We start from the raw sequence: 21,920 nt of genomic DNA on the forward strand, positions 1-21,920 counted from the left end.
AAGATAACTAGAAGGAAGAAATATGCATTGCACTTGACAACATTTTGCAATAGCAGACTCTGTTAACTGTGAATGTGTGCATCTGAAAGCCGCTCTCTTAATTTCCTGATACAAAATTAATTACTGAGCACACTCCAGAGAAATAACACTTTTTAGTTTAATGTTTGCTAGTGCAAATTTCAGGAAATAACACATTGAATGAATAGTTTCACTGTATAATGTGCTTCCTGGGAGTTAGATGGTCAGTAAGTGATAGTGAGCAGCCACAACAATGTAGTGGAGTTAAACTACACTCAATGCATATAGAATTGTGTAGTACCAGCACAGAACACAGACAAATCCTCCTTACACTGTAAATCAGTTTAGATGTTTTACATATTCAATACAATGTTGATTCTAAGAAAACACATTTGAATTATTAGGAAATCTTGATCTCTGCATGCACAGTAAAGGCCAGAAATCATTAACTGATCATCAGGCAACATTACCAAGGAGAAACAGTGCAAGACCTCAGAGCCAATCATAGTTCATGCTTTGCATGATGTAGAGGAACTCAGAAAGAAAACCTTTAAGGAAAACCCACAAGATGTTCCTTTCCCTGCCAATCAGTAACATAGCCAAATGCACTCTAGTCACTGTGTGTTCTTCCTATGAGCTTTCCAAATTCTGACGAAGCTTGGAATTAAACATTTCAAAAACTAATAGTCGCATACCAGGGATCTCTCTGGAATTGCTTCAATGCATCAGCAGCAGATCCCATGTTCTGATGCTCTTTGGACTTGGATGATGGTCTAGAAAGGCTGCCATCTTAAAGAAACTCATCACTACTCTATCCCAATATGTGTTTGGGTTTAAAGAAACACTAGTGTTTAAATAAAATAAACACTACCTGAAGCTAGAAGGAAGCACCTTGGAACCCTCTCATACACCTCCTACCACAATGGGGTTGGTAGTCTCAGGTCAAGGATCAATGAATCTGTTAGAGCATCTCCTGGAATCCTTGTCTGGCTTAAGAAGGCCTTTACTGTGTTTTAAGCTCTAGTCCTTCTTGGTCATTTTGTTGCCTCTTATTGTCTCAAGTGAAACAGGCAGCTTTATAATTATGCCTAATCTTACTCCAAATCCCTACAGTAGTGGGCTTCCAAGAGCTAACAGAAGTGGAGGCATGACTGTACTCGCTAGGTTTACTCCTCAATATTGCCATCACCTTAGCAATTTCCCAAAGATTAGACAGTTATTTTCTAGCTCAGGGTTCCACATCCATGGATTACTGCTTGAAAAACATGGGCATGATATACACAACTATAATCTCACCCTTCAAGAGGTGGAGGTAAGAGGATTTTTAATTCAAGACTACTCTGGAATACATGTGAGATTCTACCTTACTACATCACTGTCCTCATGGGGAAGAAAAAAGAAATGGCAAGGAAAAGGAGATGTAGAAGAATATAGATGAGGAAAAGTTGAAGGGGAGAAGAGGAGATGGAATAGACTATTTAAAACACATTATGTCTCTTATCAAACATGCAGAGAACTATCTGCTTGTCAGTTTCTCTCCAGTGTGGTATCTTTTATGCTGTTTGTCTTAATTTGGGTTTTATTGCTGTGAAAAGACACCATGACCAAGACAACTCTTATAAAGAACATTTAATTGAGAGGAGTGTATAGATGCAGAGGTTCAGTCTGTTATCATCAAGGTTAAAAAAAATATCAGTGTCTAAGCAGACACGGTGCTGGAGGAGACAAGAATTCGACATCTTGATCAGAAGGCAGCCAGAAGACTCTTCTGCCCTGGGTGGAGCTTAAGCATAGGATCTCAGAGTCCAACCCCACAGTGACAGACTTTCTCAAATGCCACATCTACTCCAGAAAGGCCATACTCACTAATACTGCCACTTACCAAGGGCCAAGTACATTTAAACCACCACACTTTTTAAGATTACATTGTTTATATTCGTACCGTTACTTTCGGTGTGTGTTCTTTTATGTAGTTGGAGATGACTTCATTGTAAATATGCTTTATCATATCTATATTTTTAAGTTTTCTCTCCAGTATGAATTCTTTCATGTTTTCGAAGTGAAGCATGAGAAATAAAGGACTTATTACATTGCTTACATTCATAGGGCTTTTCTCCAGTATGTATTCTTTTATGTACTTGGAAATAATTTTGATATGCAAAGGCTTTGCCACATTGATTACATTCATAGGGCTTCTCTCCAGTATGTGTCCTTTTATGTACTTGGAAAGTTCTATGATAGGCAAAGCCTTTACCACACTGATTACATTTGTAAGGTTTCTCTTCAGTATGTGTTATTTTATGCATTTTGAGATGACCATGTCGTGCAAAGGCTTTACCGCATTGATTACAATTGTAAGGTTTCTCCCCAGTATGAATTCTTTCATGTATTCGAAGTTGACCATGAGAAGCAAAGGTTTTACTACATTGATTACATTCATAGGGTTTCTCTCCAGTATGAATTCTTTCATGTATTCGAAGTTGATCACGATAAGCAAAGGCTTTACCACATTGCTTACATTCATAGGGTTTCTCTCCAGTATGTGTTATTTTATGCATTTTGAGAGGACCAAGTTGTGCATAGGCTTTACCACATTGATTACACTTGTAAGGTTTCTCTCCAGTATGAATTCTTTCATGTAGTCGAAGTTGATTATGAGAGGCAAAGGATTTATTACATTGCTTACATTCATAGGGTTTGTCTCCACTATGTATTCTTTCATGTCTTTGAAGATCATATTGACGTACAAAGGCTTTACCACATTGACTACATGTGTAAGGTTTCTCTCCAGAATGAATTCTTTCATGTTTTCGAAGTTGAGCACGAGAAGCAAAAGATTTACTGCATTGATTACATTCATAATGTTTCACTCTAGTATGAATTCTTTCATGTCTTTGAAGAGCATTCTGACATACAAAGGGTTTACCACATTGATTACACTTGTAAGGTTTCTCTCCAGTATGAATTCTTTCATGTTTTCGAAGTTGACTGTTACAGGCAAAGGCTTTACCACATTCATTACATTTATAAGGTTTCTCTCCAGTATGTATTCTTTTATGTACTTGGAAAGAACTTTGATATGCAAAGGCTTTGCCACATTGATTACATTCATAGGGCTTCTCTCCAGTATGTGTTCTTTTATGTATTCGGAAGTTTTTATGATATGCAAAGCCTTTACCACACTGATTACATTTGTAAGGTTTCTCTCCAGTATGTGTGATTTTATGCTTTTTGAGATGACTGTGTTGTGCAAAGGCTTTACCACATTGATCACATTTGTAAGATTTCCCTCGAGTATGAATTCTTTCATGTTTTTGAAATTGATCATGAGAGGCAAAGGATTTACTACATTGCTTACATTCATAGGTTTTCAATCCATTAGATGTTCTTTCATGTATTTGGAGAGTGTGGTGTCCTGCAAAGACTTTACCACATTGACTGCATTTGTAGCATTTCTCTCCAGTATGTATTATTTTCTGCATTTGGAGACTACTGTGATGTAGAAAGGCTTTACCATACTGAATGCCTTCATAGGGTTTCTCTCCAGTATGACTTCTTTCATGCCTGCAAAGGTAATTGGCACATGTGAAAACTTTACCACATTCACTAAACTCATGAATATATTTATCTGTAGGAATTAATTTTATAATTTGGTCTAATTGTAAAGAGGAGTCACATCTTAAGATTTTTATCACTTTGTTTACATTCATGGGTTTCCCTTCATTATAGGTTGTTTTGCATGCCTGTAATGGTAAGAGTGTTATTACATGGCTTACATTTATAGCTTCCTATTTCTGCTTGAGCTATTTCACACATTTGGAGGGAAATGCAAGAGCTTAGACCTTTACCACACTGAGTATATTCGTAAATTTCCTATATTGTGAAATACACTACATTTTCACACTACATTGGCAAAGTAAACCAGGACAAACATAAAAGAATTCCCATAATCCTAGTACTCATAGGGATTTTCTGCAGTGTGAGTTTATGGATATATTCCCATTGAAGTTGGAAAACCAACTAACTATAAACTTGTATCACACTGAGAAAGTTTGCTAAATATGGACTACTACATACATTTCAATTGTTCTGGGAGAGATAGAGTTACATTGCTTATTTCAATATCCCTATGCTCACATGGCTTGTATACATTGTGACACAGGATATACCTATTAAAAAGAATAACAAATAAAAGATTCACGCAGTTTGGCTGTTTGTTCATCATAGACATATGGTATAGGAATTAAGGTGTCTCCTCAACAACATTCCTGACTCTCATAATCTACCCCTCTCACTTAAACTTAGAAATGTTACTATATGAGTAACCAGCTTTACTATGGAATATTTGCTTATTATAAACATACACTTGGGGGCTGGTGAGATGGCTTAGAGGTTAAGAGTGTTTTTCAAAGGTACTGCTTTTTCAAAGGTACTGAGTTCAAATCCCAGCAACCACATTGTGGCTCACAACCATCCGTAATGAAATCTGATGCCATCTTCTGAAGTGTCTGAAGATAGCTACAGTGTACTTATATATAATAAATAAGTAAATAAATAAATATTTTTAAAAGAGAAAGAAACATACACTTATCACTTAATATATATCTTTGGCAATATGTGAGTGGTGTGAGACTAGATTGGCAGTTCTACAGAGTAGCTGCAACGTGGCTATAATTCAAATGGAAATATCAGTTAAGGCATTGTTTCCTTGTCTTCTTTCATAGAGGAATACCTGTAACCACATATCAGGCACTTTACACTGAAGTACGTCGACTTGTGAGAATTTAATAATCAATACACTAAAAGAAGTGGTTTTTTGTTTTTTTTTTTACACTGTTGATTTTTTTTTTAAGTTCCTGGACACATTAACATTTCTTCAGAGGCAAATTCAGAACAACCTACACATGAAAATTACCTTCCATGTCTTCTGAAACTTTTACAATCTTCTTCAATATTACGGTCTTCCAAATTGTAGCCTAAAATATAGTACCAGAAAATGTATGATATATCATTGGAAATTAGGCAAATTTAAGTTACTATCTTTAGTAAGCCTGATTTATTCACCTCATTCTTCCTCATTCTCAAGTGAAATTACAGAAAAGCATCAATAACAAAGGAACAGTTGTTTCCTCATTTTAAGAAAAGAAAATTCAGTCTTACCTACAGCATTGAGGTTCCTGTAGGTCTCCAACATCACATCTTTGTAGAGACTCTTCTGTGAAGCATTCAGCAAAGCCCATTCTTCTTGAGTGAAGTTCACATACACATCATCATAGGTCAGTGCATCCTAAAATATTCCATATATGTGTACAACAGAAACCATGACACCGATATCACTGTAAATGTATGCTTAGTTGACAATATATTTGTATGATTCTGGTGCTTCCCCTACTTATTTCATGACCAAGAAGTTCTACCAAGTCATCTTAGAAGGAAACTGAGTAATAAGGTTCAATTCTGAAATTTCTTTGCTCTTTGAATATACTTGAAAGGATATAGCCTTGCAAGAGGAATGTTAAATAACAGAGAGAGACAGAGACAGAGACAGAGAAGGAAGAAGAAGAAGAAGGAGGAGGAGAAGGAAGAGGAGGAGGAGAAGAAGAAGAACAACAACAACAACAAGAAGAACAAGAACAAGAAGAAGAAGAACAAGAGGTAGTAGTAGTAGTAGTAGAGCACACATCAGAAAAATTGTATGAACAATTACTACCTACAAAAAGGAGGCAGAAGCAGGTATATCTCTGTTCTACCCAGGACAGCCAGAGGTACATATTAAGACCCTTTCTGCCCTGTAATAATCAAACAAACAAACAACAAAGAGAGAAAGGACTCAGAGGTTTTTACTGGAGTTCCTACAAAGAATTACACATTCACTCCAGTTCTCTATTCATCTTCCAGAATCCTGAAGTGTCCCAGTTTAATCTGTAACAATAGTGAGATCTTATTTAAAGGGGATGCATCTTTGAACAGATACAAAAGGACAGAAAAAATGTTGATCCTACATTGGACAGGAACTGGCTCACAAGTGAAGGACTCTTGTTGGTCTTCCAAATAATTGGGCTCAATTGCCAGTACTTCTAAGGGGCTTCACAACTATCAATTACTTCAAGTTCAGGAATTCTAAACCCATCTTCTCACTACTATGGGAACTGTTGCACTCACCTCGTCCAGCCATTCCGGACTCCCTAGCCAGCCGGACAGAAATCTATGCCAGGCAGTAAACAAGCCCATATTTGGTGGATGGCTCGCCCTTAATCCCTGATTGGCTGAGCAAGCCTGCCTGGTAAGGTGATGTGACCTGTGGTGATTGGTTGAGGCATGGTTGTGGCTTGAGTGGATACACTTGTACCCCGAGGCATGGGTGATTTGAAGAGAGAAGCTGCCTGAGTAAACTGCTTTAAGAAGAACCGGTGGTTGTGTTTTCCTTGCTGGCCGAGTTAGATGCAACAAAGCTAGCTCCTGCGCAGTGGCATTGTTTACCATCTTTTAGGATGGTAACCAGACATACATAATGTACATATTCATGCATAGAGTCAAATATTCATATTCATTTAAAAAATCAAAACAAACACAACAAGTAAGAAGAATGTTATGCACCTGCAATTCAACAACTCAGAAAGCTCAGGCAGTAAAGCTCAGTCAGAATCAATGTCATGAATACTCGCCATCCTGAGAAACAGAATATTCTCTCTGCCAAATTTCAAAATTCACAACGTGGATGAAGATCAGCACAACACCATATGCTTGACATGTACAAAAACCTACATTCTAGCCCATCAGCCAATAATATAAAGACAAACAAACAAACAAACAAAATGCTAGGCATGTTGGCCCACATTTAATCCCAGCACTCTGGAGCCAGAGTCAGGTGGACTTTTAAGTTTGAGGCCACATGTGCTATACACCTACTTTCAGGACAGCTGGGGCTACACAGAGAAATGATGTCCTCAAAGACAAAAACAACAAAATTAAAATTATAAAATACCAGGCTTGCAAAATAGCTTAGCACTGAATAACAATTTCTTCAACTTCATCTTATGTGATTTAGGGACAGTCTATAATGGTGAAGACAAGAGAACATAAGAAGGAAGATGACTAATCAAGTCCAACCACAACACAGTTCACACACACACGTGCACACAGGAAATGGGTTGAATCTATAGGCACTCAAATTTCATCCCCAATAAGCAATCTAGAAAGTTCCCTCCTCCAAAAGATTGAGAAGACTGAGTTGGCCAGAGCCAGGCTGACTCCATAACAGGCTGCAAACTGACAGTTTGGGAGACTAGGTCTAAGTTGCTATTTCCTAGAACTGGAAAAGTCCAAACAAGTCAATTCCAGGAAAACTACCCTCACAGACTGCCAATCAGGAGCCCCCAGGAGCTGCACCTGCCACCAGGCCTGACCCAACCCTAAACCAAGAATACTTAGTCAGCATTGGTTATGGAAATTCCCCAAAATTTAACCAATCCCAAAGACACCCATACCCCTGGAAACTGAGCCAACCAATCAGAATAATGTTCACCTACTCCTCCCTGGAATCCCCCTAGCTGGCTTTAAATTGAGCTTGCAAAGCTCACATTTCTGTATCCAAAATAAAACACTTTTGCATACCATTTGAGTTGGGGGCTTCCTTCAGTGATTCTTGGACCCTAACATTATAAGGTCTCCCAAAGAAAGCCACAAAGGAGAAACAAATGTTCAAAGACATCACCCTATCTGTGAGCTTTTTGACTCAATCAACTACATTCTGATTACAGTCATCCATGATGAAAATGCACTGATTTAACTTCAATGACCCTAATAGTCTGCAGCAGCCCATACACTGTTCAAATGTTCTTTCTTTAAAAAAAAAAAAAAAAATTATTCGGGCTGTCGAGATGACTCAGTGGTTAAGAGCACTAACTGTTCTTCTGAAGTTCCTGTGTTCAAATCCCAGCAACCACATGGTGGCTCACAACCACCTGTAATAAAATCTGATGCCCTCTTCTGGTGGCATCTGAAGCCAGCTACAGTGTAGTTATGTATAATAATAAATAAATCTTTTAAAAAATAAAATAAACTGCCTAAAATTTATTTTTAAAGAAAGGAAGCTGGGCATGTTGGCGCACACCTTTAATCCCAGCATTTGGGAGGCAGAGGCAGGCGAATTTCTGAGTTCGAGGCCAGCCTGGTCTACAGAGTGAGTTCTAGGACAGCCAGGGCTATACAGAGAAACCCTGTCTCAAAAAACCAAAAACAAAAAACAAAAAGGACTTATTCATTTATTTTATGTGTATGAGTACACTGTAGCTATACAGATGGTTATGAGCCTTCATGTGGTTGCTGGGAATTGAATTTAGGAACTCTGCTCCCTCGGGCCCAAAGATTTATTTATTTTAATAAATAAATTCACTGTAGCTGTCTTCAAACAGCACTAGAAGAGGGCGTCAGATCTCATTACAGGTGGTTGTGAGCCACCATGTGGTTACTGGGATTTTAACTCAGGACCTTCAGAGGAGCAGTCAGTGCTCTTACTTGCTGAGCCATCTTGCCAGACCCCATTCAAATGTTCAAAGTCTCTTATGAGACTTCTTTTTTCAAGATTTATTTATTAATTTCATGTGAGTATACTGTAGCTGTCTTCAGACACACCAAAAGAGGGCATAAGATTCCATTACATATGGTTGTGAGCCACCATGTGGTTACTGGGAATTGAACTCAGGACCTCTGGAAGAGCAAGCAGACAGTGCTCTTAGGAGCTGAGCCATCTCTACATCCCCTCTTCTGACACTCTAGATTGCTACAACTTGTAAAATCAAAATATATGTTATATCTTTACAACATAGGAAAGCACAGAATGCCCCTTCCCATCCCAATAGAGAGGAATGTGTACATAGTGAGGGAAGACTGGACCAAGGCAGGAAACCCAGCAGGACACAGACCACATCCTGCAGCTCTGTCTCAGACACAAGGGGACTCAGTCTCAAAAGGATTAGATGGCCCTATGGCTGGAACTTCTCATACATCTCTCAGTTTAGTTACTTGCACTCGCTCTATGCAGCTCTCCATGGCAGGTGTCTCATAGCTTAGGTATCTCAACACCTTGTGGTCTCAAAATGCAACTCAGGCTTCATCCTCACAGGTTCATGCAATGCACTCTCACAGTATCCTTCCTTACTGGGGCTCTGACTCTGGCTGGAATAGTGCTGAACTGAAACCACGGGGAAGAATCCACGACCTTAAATTTTACATCTTTCTTATTTCCAGAACTTGGGTGCTCCTGTCAAGTTTGGATTCTAAATTGGGATGATCTCCCCCATGCTTGGACCACAGTGATAGCAGGTTTTCTATGAAGATCCTTCCAGGGACTAGGAATCACTTTGCCTACCCACCCCCCTTTCCATTCATTGAAGGCTTAGCAGGAGGGTGGGTTTCTCTCAGGACACCTTAGGCTTTCAATCCTGAATTCAGTCTGCTTTCTCAGCATTCAGCTGCCATTTGAAACTACCCAGTGCTGGTTTGCTCTACAAGCCACAGACTTTGCTTTAATTTCTGCCCAACTTGCTTTTTTCCTTTTTAGTCCTGAATGAGTTACTACTAATAATCACCCAACAGATTCTTTTTTTTTTTTTTTGATTAGGTATTTTCCTCACTTACATTTCCAATGCTATCCCAAAAGTCCCCCATACCCTCCCCCCCAACCCAACAGATTCTATATTCCATCTACAAAATACAGCCAGTTATTTTTTAATTCTGCCTTACTCAACCTGTAAGAGCACAGGAAGAATAAGAAAGATTTGGGGTCAAATTACCACACAAATCACCTCTAGCTAAATTTTTCATGGAGTCTGTTTTCAACTGAAATCCTATGACCTCAACTTCTGTCTGCATTACTTGCAATACTCCAATCTTCCAGATGCTACAACAACAGCCAATTAAGCTCTAAGTATAGCTTTCTATGCTGTATGCCATCTCAAGTCCTGCTATCTCCCACATTCCTTCAAAGGAGAACATGTGCAGTTTCTGTCCAGCAACAAAATCACTTTTTGTGCTTTTTTTTTTCTTTTCTTTTCTTTTCTTTTCTTTTCTTTTCTTTTCTTTTCTTTTCTTTTCTTTTCTTGGTTCTAACTTGCTACTCTGTTACTTTGATTTAATCCTCTAACTAAAAGCATCTCAGGTAGTGAACGGGTTCACTTGTTTGGTCCTGTCAGATCACAATCCATCATTTTGTGAGCTAAGGATAGAAACTCAAGCTTCAAGAAAATAAGGCAAAACCATGGATGAACATTGTTTCCTGCCTTGCCCTCTGGTTTGGTCACTGTCTCATGCTCAGCTAGCTCTCTTATGTAGCCCAGGCCCACTTGCTTAGGGATCCTGCCACCCTCAGCGGAAGACCCTTCCCACATCAGTCATCACAATCTCTCATTAACCCAGCATCCAGGCATTTTAGTAAGGGCATGAGCTCAAGTGAGGGACTCTCAGATGAGTGTAGGCTCCAAAGTGTTGACAACTGAAGCTAATTAGGACACACAGACAATAATATATCAGAAAGTTTTAAAAATCCAAATCTAATGTGTTAACCATATCAATCACTTAAGTAGCAAAACCGCAAAAATTGCTGATTGCATCAACAGGAAGACAGAGTTGACAAGAAATGAGGAGAGGCAAGCCTTCAGGATCAAAAAGAGCAAACTAAAAGTGTTTCCCAGATGGGCATGGTGGTGCACGCCTTTAATCCCAGCACTTGAAAGGCAGAGGCAGATGGATTTCTGAGTTTTGAGGCCAGCCTGGTCTACAAAGTGAGTTCTAGGACACCCAGGACTACACAGAGAAACCCTGTCTCAAAAAACAAACAAACAAAAGAAAATTTATTACGAGTTTCTTGAGTTTTTGATAATTTGGGAAACAGGTTTTTGTTTTATTTTGTTTTGTTTTGTTTTTTTGTTTGTTTTTGTTTTTTTTTTTTATTTTTTGTTTTGTTTTGTTTTTTTGGTTTTTTGGTTTTTCAAGACAGGGTTTCTCTGTATAGCCCTGGCTGTCCTGGAACTCACTTTGTAGACCAGGCTGGCCTCGAACTCAGAAATCCTCCCTTCTCTGCCTCCCAAGTGCTGGGATTAAAGGCGTGAGCCACCATGCCCAGCTCATTGTAAATTTTCAGAAGACAAAAATAGGTGAAGGCCTATCATTTTCCAAAGAAACAACAATATAATTAGATTATAGTGAATAAAACCACACAATATAGATAGCACCACAAATAAAAAGAGACCGAAAGACAGATGTATAAGTATTTTAAAAATGACCATAATAAAAAAATTAAGAAATTACAGGCCAATACTCATCCTGTGTATTCTGTTTCTCTTCTTTGCCAATAAAAGAAAATAGATTAAAAGTGGCAAAAACCTGGTCAATTGGATATAGAGGCAGCCTAAGGAATGGGAAGAGTTTTTTTTTTTAAACCAAATTCACATATTATACAGGCCTAATATACAAAATGAATAATGACCTCAAGAAATTAGACCTTCCAAAGCAAAAAATTCAATTTATAATGTGGTATAGATCTAAACAGAATTCTCAACAGAGGAGTCTCAAAAAGCTGAGAAATACTTAATGAAACCATCGCCATCTTAGCCATCAGGGAACTGCAAATCAAAATTACTTTGAGCATCTGTCTTGTAGAAGTCAGAAGGGTTGAGATCAATAATACAAGTGACAGCTCATGCTGGCAAGGATGTGGAGAAAGGGGAACAAACCCCAACTCCTTGTGGGTACAAACTAATACCATCTCTATAGAGATCAGTATTTCCTCAGAATCGTGGGTACAAACTAATACCATCTCTATAGACATCAGTATTTCCTCAGAATCGTGGGATACAAACTAATACCATCTCTATAGAGATCAGTATTTCCTCAGAATCGTGGGTACAAACTAATACCATCTCTATAGACATCAGTATTTCCTCAGAATCGTGGGATACAAACTAATACCATCTCTATAGAGATCAGTATTTCCTCAGAATCGTGGGTACAAACTAATACCATCTCTATAGACATCAGTATTTCCTCAGAATCGTGGGTACAAACTAATACCATCTCTATAGACATCAGTATTTCCTCAGAATCGTGGGTACAAACTAATACCATCTCTATAGACATCAGTATTTCCTCAGAATCGTGGGTACAAACTAATACCATCTCTATAGACATCAGTATTTCCTCAGAATCGTGGGTACAAACTAATACCATCTCTATAGACATCAGTATTTCCTCAGAATCGTGGGATACAAACTAATACCATCCCTATAGAGATCAGTATTTCCTCAGAATCGTGGGTACAAACTAATACCATCTCTATAGACATCAGTATTTCCTCAGAATCGTGGTTCCTCACAACAGTGAGAATCCATCTACCCAAAACCCAGCTACAGTGCTCTTGGGAATCTATCCAAAAGGTGCTCTGCCCTACCACAAGGACATTTGCTCAACTAGATTCATAGCACATTTACTCATCCGAGCCAGAAACTGGAAACAACCTAGAGGTACCTCAACTGCAGAATGGATAAACAAAATGTTTTACATTCTTACCATGGAGTATCACTTAGCTGTTTTGGGGAAAGAAATACCAAAAAAAACACCCTAAGTGAGGTAACTCACACCCAGAATGACAATACCTACTGGGTAAATAATAATCAAGCCGTACTCTACAAACCCAGAAAGGCTAGGTAGAGGTGGGCTATAGGGGAAAGCACAGATCTCCTTCTAAAGGGAAATAGAGTAGTTTCTGTGAGTAGACTGGGGTTTGATGGGAACAGGAGTGGGAGGGATCAGTTGGAGGAATGCAGGGGTAAAGTACAATGCAGAGAGGAACAGCTGGAATTAGGGGGCATTAGGAGGCTAGTGTAAAAACCCAGTACGATAGCAACTTCCTGGATGCTATAGGGTGACCCTAAGGAAGTCTCCAAGTAGTGGAGAATATGGAGTCTGAACTGACCATCCTCTGTAGCCAGCCAGGGCTTCAGTGTTGGAAATGGGTTACATTTGGTTAAGCTGTTGGCCAAGGTAGTCCCTTGGAAACCCTTAAACAATCCATGCTGACGCTAGGACAAATTCCACACAATTCACTGAATACAGAAATCCAGCTGGTACAGGCTTGGAGCCTTCACCCCTATGTCTCTTTGAGGAGAGAAGGCACTCTACAGGCTACAGAAAGAGAAACCTGGACTCCCATCCCTTACACACATGCACACATGCACACACACACACACACACACACACACACACACACCTACATTTAGTCCATCCTACAAGATGTTCCGGCGCATGATGGTAACAAAATTGTTTGAGTGGCAAACCAATGTTTGGTTTAACTTGAGATGCTTGACCTGAGAGGGAACCCATGAATAACACTGATTTTAGGAATGTTACAGAGACTTAAATGGCAAGCATAGAGACAGCATGGGCCATGTCCTCTGCTGTTATGTTATGGTTGTTAGCTTGGTGTTTTTGTGGGACTCCTAACAGTGGGAGCAGGTATAATTCTGATTCTTTTGCTTGATATTGAGACTTTTCCTCCTATCAGGTTGCCTTGTCCAATACGAAGGCTTTCACCTTGTCTTTTTCTATCTTGTTTTGTCCTCTTAGGCTGTCCTCTCTTGGAGGTCTTTATGAAGAAGAATTAGGGCAGGGGGTTATTGGATCTTGGGGAAAGGATGATAGGTGAAATTGGGGAGGGGCGGTAGCTGGGAAGAGTAGAGTGAGGAAAAACAGTGCTAAGGATATATTGAATGAGAGAGAATCTAGCATCTTTTTTTTTTCCTCAAGACAGGGTTTCTCTGTGTAGCCCAGGCTGTCCTGGAACTCACTTTGTAGACCAGGCTGGCCTCGAACTCAGAAACCCGCCTGCCTCTGCCTCCCAAGTGCTGGGATTAAAGGCATGCGCCACCACGTCCAGCGAGAATCTATTTTCAAATAAAGATTAATTCAATACTGCTTACATAAAAATGCCAAAAAGGTAAGCAATAATTACAAAGAAAAGCAAAATAGTGAAGACAGGGACAATATAATTATGACAGATACAGTTTTCATTTTGTTTTTGTAGATGGTGACCATCACACAGGAGTGTAAAAATATCTTAGAGACTCAATTCCTCCTTCTGATCATCTAGACCTAGTCCAGAAAGCTTCTTTTATTTTTTCCTTAAAAAAAAAAAAAAGATTTATTTATTTTATGTATGTGAGTACACTGTCACTCTCTTCAGACACTCCAGAAGAAGGCATCAGATCCCATTACAGATGGTTGTGAGCCACCATGTGGTTGCTGGGAATTGAACTCAGGACTTCTAGAAGAGTAGTCAGTGCTCTTACCCGCTGAACCATCTCTCCAATCAGTCCAGAAAGCTTCTAACCTCTGTACAATCTTATCTAAGTCTAGAACATTTTGGGGCATCTGAGACTTAACTGCTGAATAAAATCACTCTTTCTTTTTCTTTCTGAACTTTGGCCGGCTGGTCAACTCAGCTGTTCTGACTCTAACTCCTCTTCATGCTAACAGATTCAAACTGGCTTCTTTCACTTCTGACTGAATTGCTGTGCTTGGCCTCAAATGAACTCTAGCAATCTATTCTCATCTCCTGGCACATTCTAATTCTCAGGCTCTTTCTTTCTTCACTTGTGTCTAGCTTTAGCCTGTCTCTGTAAAACTCTCCAGGTAAAACTGCCTCCTCCTCTCACCCTCTCAAGTTGCCTCTCTTCCCTCTGTCTTCTCTTGAGAGTTGAGCATATCCTATTCTGTCAGATCTTTCTCTAATTCACCATTTTGTCAGCCACACATTTAGACATTGCTTTCAAACATGAGTGCTTCCTTCTAAAACTAACTTTATCTTCATCGTTTGGCAGCAAACATGTGGTCTAAGGGCTAAGCCACACCACAATTAGAAACAGCTTCCCTACCCCACCCCACCCCAATGTAAATTGGATATTCTCTGGGTACACAGTGATCAAATGCCCTGCAACACAGGAGTTCATGATAAACTCATCTTGGGCCCAGTCTATATCTGTGAAATCAGAAGTTTTGCTCTCAGCAATGTGAAATATATATCGTGTAGGAAACGAAAGCAGTCATTTTCTTGTGTTAGCTTTCACTAGTTTGAAATGTGGAATTAAAATGCTTCTCATTTCATTCCAAAAGCATACTCTTGATTGTTGTCAAGAAAAAACAATGTTTAAATAAATAACTATTCAATAAAAATAACTATGTGGCCCGGCAGTGGTGGCACACACCTTTAATCCCAGCACTTGGGAGGCAGAGGCAGGCAGATTTCTGAGTTCGAGGCCAGCCTGGTCTACAGAGTGAGTTCCAGGACAGCCAGGGCTACACAAAGAAACCCTGTCTTGAAAAACCAAAAAAAAAAAAAAAAAAAAAAAAAAAGAATAAATACACTGATGTATAAAAATGTTAAATGTTTAAACACATTCTCCAAAGCAAAAATGAAAGGGTTACCATCGAAGATAAGTTACTTAATGCAGAGAAAATAAAGAAATGAATCAGTTATTTAAGACTATTATATGTGTGTTCAATTGTAATGTATCATCAGTATTTAAATTCAAAGAAAACAGTCAGTCTGTTTCTTAAACTCATTTTTACTTTTTTATGCAGTATGACTCATGGGCAGAAAGCTTTCTTGCCATCCAAATACAGCCACTCTCTGCATTTGTACAGTATACTATAATACCACATTTGCTTCCCATCTATAACAACTCTTGCTACAGAAAGCTTGATAGTTCATTTCTCTTCTCCATATAATATGCTAAATGAACATGAGAAAAATCCTTTGAAGGAGATTGCTTCAGCTAGATTCTGGGCTTTCTGCCATTCTGTAGGGAGTTGGCAGGAATTTGACATTGAACAAGGATGTAGAAGTAGTCTCCTATAGGAATCTGCCTTTGGACTAGGACTTAGGAAGTAGGCTCAGAATAGAATAGTTACATTTGGGCTAATACAAAGCTCCAGGTAAACTAAGCCAAGGAATGTGTGGCATTCCTTTTATCTAAGTCACGCTGATAAGCCCCTAAAAACAATGATTCCTGGACTTGGTTTATTGCCTTGTATATTCCTTGACCTAGAACTGACCTTATTATTGGCATGTACTTAAAATGGTATAAAAGCAGGCTTGAGAAAAATAGACCTGCTTCAGCCTCAGCACTGGCTGGAGTCATGTTACAGTGTTGTCTAATTGTCTTCTTTTCTTTTTTTTTTAATATTTATTTATTTATTATATGTAAGTACACTGTAGCTGTCTTCAGACACTCCAGAAGAGAGCATCAGATTTTGTTATGGATGGTTGTAAGCCACCATGTGGTTGATGGGATTTGAACTCAGGACCTTTGGAAGAGCAGTCGGTACTCTTAACCGCTGAGCCATCTCACCAGCCCCCTGTCTTTTTCTTTTCAATCCTCACTCTCCCTTGAGATCCTGTTGACTGACTGAGCTGAATGGTCACCCTGCAAGGTAGACAAAATGGTTCAAGGTCTCATATCCACCTGACAATAAAAGTGCAGTAAAGATAAAATTATATAGGAAAAAGGAATGGGTTGACAATGCTTAAGCTATAATTACATGCACTTTTTATGACCAATGCAGCACTGACAGTGAGAGTCTTTACAAGAACTTAATCCTTTAACCATTGCTATTGCCTTCATTCACAATGTCCCCTTGAGGCACCCAGCTTGTCCTCGACAAATGAGCACTGAGGTAATTCTCATATTTAGGCTACCATAATACAACTGCAGTGAACATGAGAATTCTGGTTCTTCTTAAAACTAATCTCAAGTGCATGGAAACTACACTGAGAAGACTGCTGGGATCCATGGCAACTCTATCATTTGTATGAGAACTCGGTGAATGGGGTTGCTTGGGTGTAGGTATTATGTCCAAATGTATCAGAATACATACATTAAATATGTGCAATTTTATATCAACTATAACACAACTTGGTCTTAACTGATTGTAGTTGATATCTATGAAATACTAACCTACTGCTATCAGAATTTATACCTAATACATGATCGTGGATCACATACATATTCATTGTTCAATTCTGGATAATGTCTTCTTTTCACTCTTTTTGTTTTTTCAATTAAATTATATGTAGGTACTATTTATGTGACCCTAAAAATGTATTCTGTGTTCCTAAAGTCTATGCTAAAGTCCTCTTTCTATGGCTTTGTACATTATTTCACTTCAGTTTCACAAACTTAGAACTGTAAACAACACCATTATAGGGAGGTTTTCAAAAAAAAAGAAAAGGGATGTTGGGTAGGATTAATTTGCAGCATAAATTCAAATCAATCTAAAGAAAATTCCTAACGAGGAAGCTGATTCCAAAGCTACCTGCCATGTGAAAAACCTCAGAATTGTCATTATGATTATGAAGAAATAGTACACATATTGGCAAAATGTAAATTGGATCCCTACTTATCACAGAGCTACAATAATCCAAAGCTTTACAACATTTGTGAAAAAATAATGAGATGTAGAGAAAAAAGCCAAGAACATAAGCCCCAAATTATAGTCAAGTTTCAATCAAAAGACTTAAAGAAACTCAGCCAGGAAAAATGTAATCATGACCAATATTACCCATGACTGCATATGTATACAAATGGAATGAACACAGACTTCACAACTCCCACAAAAATAACCCAAAGTGACCCCTAACTGGTACATTTCTGACCCTCCAGCCACTACTGACCTCACTTCCAAACAGAGGCTCTAGAGCTCTCTCTCTCTCGCTGTATGGAGGTGATCAGAAAGCTGAGCTAGGGCTCTGCAGCACCTAATGCCCCCTCATGATCTCACACAAACCCAGCCCCACTGAGCCCACACACAAACCAAGGTTGAAGAATAATTTAATGTCTGCTTCCTGCCACATGGATTATAGCACATGATGTAGTATCTGCCCTACCCACCTGCACACCACCAGGCACACTTGAAAATCCTCTGCATCTCAGAAACTCCTTGGCGACCCTGGGACTGAATTTCCCTGAATCACTCCATTCATTTTGACTGGTGATAGTGGAGAGGAAAAAGGATTTTAATCAAATATGGCCGAAGGATGATCCCCATAACCTCATCTCTACCACTTTCTAAACTGTTTGTAAAAAATATCGCACAAAACTGAATTTACAATGCAATGTTCAGAACTTCTAGAAAACAGGTTTTCAGTTTTGAAATCTGTCTTCTGCACACGAAAAAGAAAACGCAGTACACACTAGGCAGTGATATTATAGGCAACCCAGCTTCCTATGGCCAGAGCTGCAGAACCTCCTCCCCCCCAGGGAATCCACACTCAGGCAGGCTCAGAGGCCAAGACCCTTTGCCCAGGCCACCACATCATCCAAAAGAAACACAGTCTGGTTCCCAGTCAATCACAGTCCAATCAGACTGGACTGTGATTGCTTAGCCAACCTGTTCTTCCTGGTGGCTGCCACAATCACAGTGGCACGGTTTGTGGTCTCCCTCACAGCTAGCTGATGAACTGCATCAGAGGAGAATATGGAACAAACCTGCAAGCTACCTCCCACTGGTGCTCCTCCTGATTGCTAGGCTGCCCAGAGGGCAGACAGTAGCAGCTCTCCTACTGCAGGAGTAGAGATTAAATGACTCAGACAGCACAGGCCTTCCCAGCTCTGCCCTTCCAACCCACCCTAGGGGCAGACAGAGCCCTAGTATGGTAAATGTGTATTTTAATAGAATCTTCTACTCTCCCAGGTGAGGGCAGCTCTTGGTACCCCTTCTAGGAAAATGGCCAGAATATTTTACACTGGGCTAGGACAAGAAAGTAGCTCTTAAAAAAAAAAAAAAAATACAGCTCCAGGGCTCCCCAGAGAAATCCTGTCTTGAAAAACCAAAAATAAATAAATAAATAAATAAATACAGCTGAGGAATGTGTCCCTCACGACTTCTCATATCTTGACCATCTTGATAAGACCCTGATTCAGTGAGCAAGGAAACTTTGTTTGCACCTTTTTTGTTCCTTGACTCCTATGTTTATGCTTAGAACTGACCCTAGTCTTCTATGTACCCAGGCAGTCAAGGTTGGCAGATTCCCCAGCCTGATAGGCATGGAACTATAAGAGGAGGTACACCTGAGGCTAAAGGGAGGTACCTTTGGATAAGAACAGATATTCTATGTATATTTCAGGAAATTGTTTCTATTTGCTTGTGGCTTTCCTTTTGATAATACTGTGGGGTTTAAAAACACTACAAAAAATAAACTCAAGGCTCTGGTTGCTGCTGGCTGCTGCTGCAGCATTACTAACCAGCAGTCTCCCCAAATCTAACTCTTGGCTTTGCATCTTCTTTCTGCCTTTCCTATCTTTAATCTTTGCTCTGGGCATCAGAGACTGTTTGACTCATGCTGGGGGGTCCAGTAAATGGAAAGAAACTAGATTCAAGGATCTCTTTCTCCTCCATCCCTGTTTCTTTCCTATCTGGTGGTAGGGGGTGAAATATGGAGGTGGGAGTTGTGACTTCAGGGGAAGGGGATTAAGGGAGGGGAAAAAGAAACCATAAAGTAGCAAAGACCAGCTACACTGATTAAGGCTAAAAGAGGAGCCAGACTAGGATGGATTTTGCATTCCACATATGCTGCCACCCTTAAGTCTCTTTTAGGTTCAGGTTCCAGGTTAAGTTTTGAACAACTTAAACACAGACTGGAGACTGCAAATCTAGTCACTAAGACACATGGGAAATTTGCACAGCAAGCATATTCCAGGATCATCTCTTAAGGACACCAGTGCCCTACCACAACAGGTTACTGACAGTGTCCTAAGTGGAAGGTTGCAGATGATGAAAAACATGGGAAAAGGAAAAGGTAGAGAGTATGAAAGCTGGGGTGGGGAGGTCTTACACAAGCTATGGCTTATGCTAAGTCAGCTTCTTAAGAATACCATCTTGTACACGATTGACATGAGGGAAAAGGAAGGAGATGGGAGACACCTCTGAAGTCAGCAGGAAGATGAAGAAAGTATGAAGTCGGCAGAAGCATCAGACAATGGGACGCACTCAGGAGAAGGCTAATCAAACACTGCTGCACAAGGGGAACTCAGTGTTTCTCAAAAACATTTCTGACCAAACTTCTAGTGGCCTTGGAACTGATAACCACAGCCCCATATGGTGGGAAGTTGTGCTCTCGGAATCTGATTCAACCCCTCCCAAAGGCCCTGCCCCAGACCATTAACCGCTCTCCCAAGCATATTCCAGGTTTTAGAAAAGGAGCCCTGTTTTCTCTCTATACCCAGGGCCTCAGGGAAAGCTCCCAAGGACTAGGCACCAGGCTGTGACTGGCTCTGCCAAGCATGTTCCTGGGTTTCAGAAGGAGTTGTGTCCTGCTCTAGACATGGGGACCTCAGGAAAAGTGTAGCTGGATCAGGCCTGCACTCAAAACAACAGTTTTCTTTTCTTTTCTCTTCTTTTCTCTTTTCTTTTCTTTCCTTTTCCTTTCTTTACTTTTCTTACCTTTTACTTTTTCCCTTTTCACATGGCTGTCACTACGTGTCATCTTGCCCATGTGTTGTAACTATGCTTTTCTCAAGAAGAAAACAGAACGTTTATGGCACACCAGGCCTTACTGTAGATTGTGATCCTCTAATGCCCCATTGAGCAGCTGGTTAGAGGCCTGCTCTTTAATATGGAGATGGGCCTAGATGCTGGTTGTAAATCTAATTTGATTCCATTGTTATGATTTCTGGACAAGGCTGGTGAACAAGCATGTGTATCCTAACATCCTAATCTCTAACAGGCCTGGTTAGCATATTATTCATCTGTGGGGTGTTTTATAGGCAGTTCCCTCTCAGTTAAATTCTACTTGGTGTGCCTTACTATCTCCTAAGCTTTAGTAAATCCTTTACATCATCAATCCTGCACTTTTACATCACAGCTTGATATTGGATTGCTACCCAGCACATGAGATGCCTTTTACAACCTCCACAAAATTAACTCCAAATGGATTGTCCACCTTAATGTCAAATGCTAACAACAGAATTTGTAGAAACTAGGACTCTCTAAGTTTGTAATAACGCCAAGGATCTTTCTACACACAAGCCAAATGCTCTGCACAGATGCAGCCCCCACAGGGAAGTTATTCAGACGCTACAGCTGGGTCCCGAGTGGCTAGAACCTGAGGGGACCTCACAAGTGGCCGCCTATTCCCACTCAGTCCTGGGAAAGACCCACCACAGCAGCTCGCGCTGCTCCCAATTGTTGGCAGTGACCCTGTGCTCACCATGTCGCAACTTCAGACCTTGCCTGAACACGATTCACAGCATGCAACGGCAGGACACAGAGCACAGAATATGGGACCATTCAAGACTGCTCAGCTACTAAGTGAAACCGGCACTAAGGCACCCGGAAAAACCCGCCTTCCCCTCTGACTGGCAGGTGCGCCTAAAGGCTCTGATTGGCCAGTAAGTCTTGAGTGACTCGAGCACCTCCCTTAGGGTTAGAGAGAGCTGAAGGCACACAGTGTAGAGGTTCTCAGCCTAAACTTCAACTCCAATGCCCAACCTTTTCCAGATCTACAGGGATTTGCATTTCTGTAGTATTTGTGTAGGTCCTCCAATAGCCCACCCATCTTTCTCCCTGCGCAGCTCCAGGGAGGCCCCACCACTCCACTGCCACCGCTCAGCTGCTTGCTCCTCCCCTAGGTGGGCAGTGACCCTGTGCTGACCAGGGCCTGACTTCAGCCTGAGCTTCCCTCCCTCAGTAAGCTGTTTGCCTTCTCCCTCCTGGAATTTAGGTAGGGAGCTTGCATAGCCCATTACTCAACTTGCAGGGGATTTATTAATCTGTCCCACAAGCAGAAGGGTGCCCAGGAAATTAACAATTAAAGAGAAATTTTGGAAAACAATAGTTTATAGAAATGAATG

The 21,920-nt window shown here is 40.2% G+C and overlaps 1 protein-coding gene across 1 annotated transcript; it reads right to left on the bottom strand.

Moving 5' to 3' along the window:
- Window positions 1-1,951: 1,951 nt before the first annotated feature.
- On the bottom strand, window positions 1,952-21,381 carry LOC147005333 (uncharacterized). The gene is made up of 4 exons (XM_085837011.1): window positions 21,278-21,381; window positions 5,179-5,305; window positions 4,934-4,994; window positions 1,952-3,582 (listed from the first exon to the last, which is right to left on the bottom strand). Exons 1-4 carry the CDS (start codon window positions 21,278-21,280, stop codon window positions 2,037-2,039), a joined length of 1,737 nt encoding a protein of 578 aa, XP_085693137.1. The 5' UTR covers window positions 21,281-21,381; the 3' UTR covers window positions 1,952-2,036.
- Window positions 21,382-21,920: the final 539 nt, after the last annotated feature.

The sequence above is a fragment of the Mus caroli genome, unplaced genomic scaffold (genome assembly GCF_978045245.1).
Source record: "Mus caroli unplaced genomic scaffold, Mus_caroli_1 scaffold_4, whole genome shotgun sequence".
Lineage (NCBI taxonomy): Eukaryota > Metazoa > Chordata > Mammalia > Rodentia > Muridae > Mus > Mus caroli.

Coding starts and splice junctions, on each gene's coding strand:
- LOC147005333 (XM_085837011.1), bottom strand. Junction 4,995..5,178: donor CAGGAACCTCAATGCTGTAG/GTAAGACTGAAT, acceptor ACTATATTTTAG/GCTACAATTTGGAAGACCGT. Junction 3,583..4,933: donor AGTTTCAGAAGACATGGAAG/GTAATTTTCATG, acceptor TTACCTTTGCAG/GCATGAAAGAAGTCATACTG.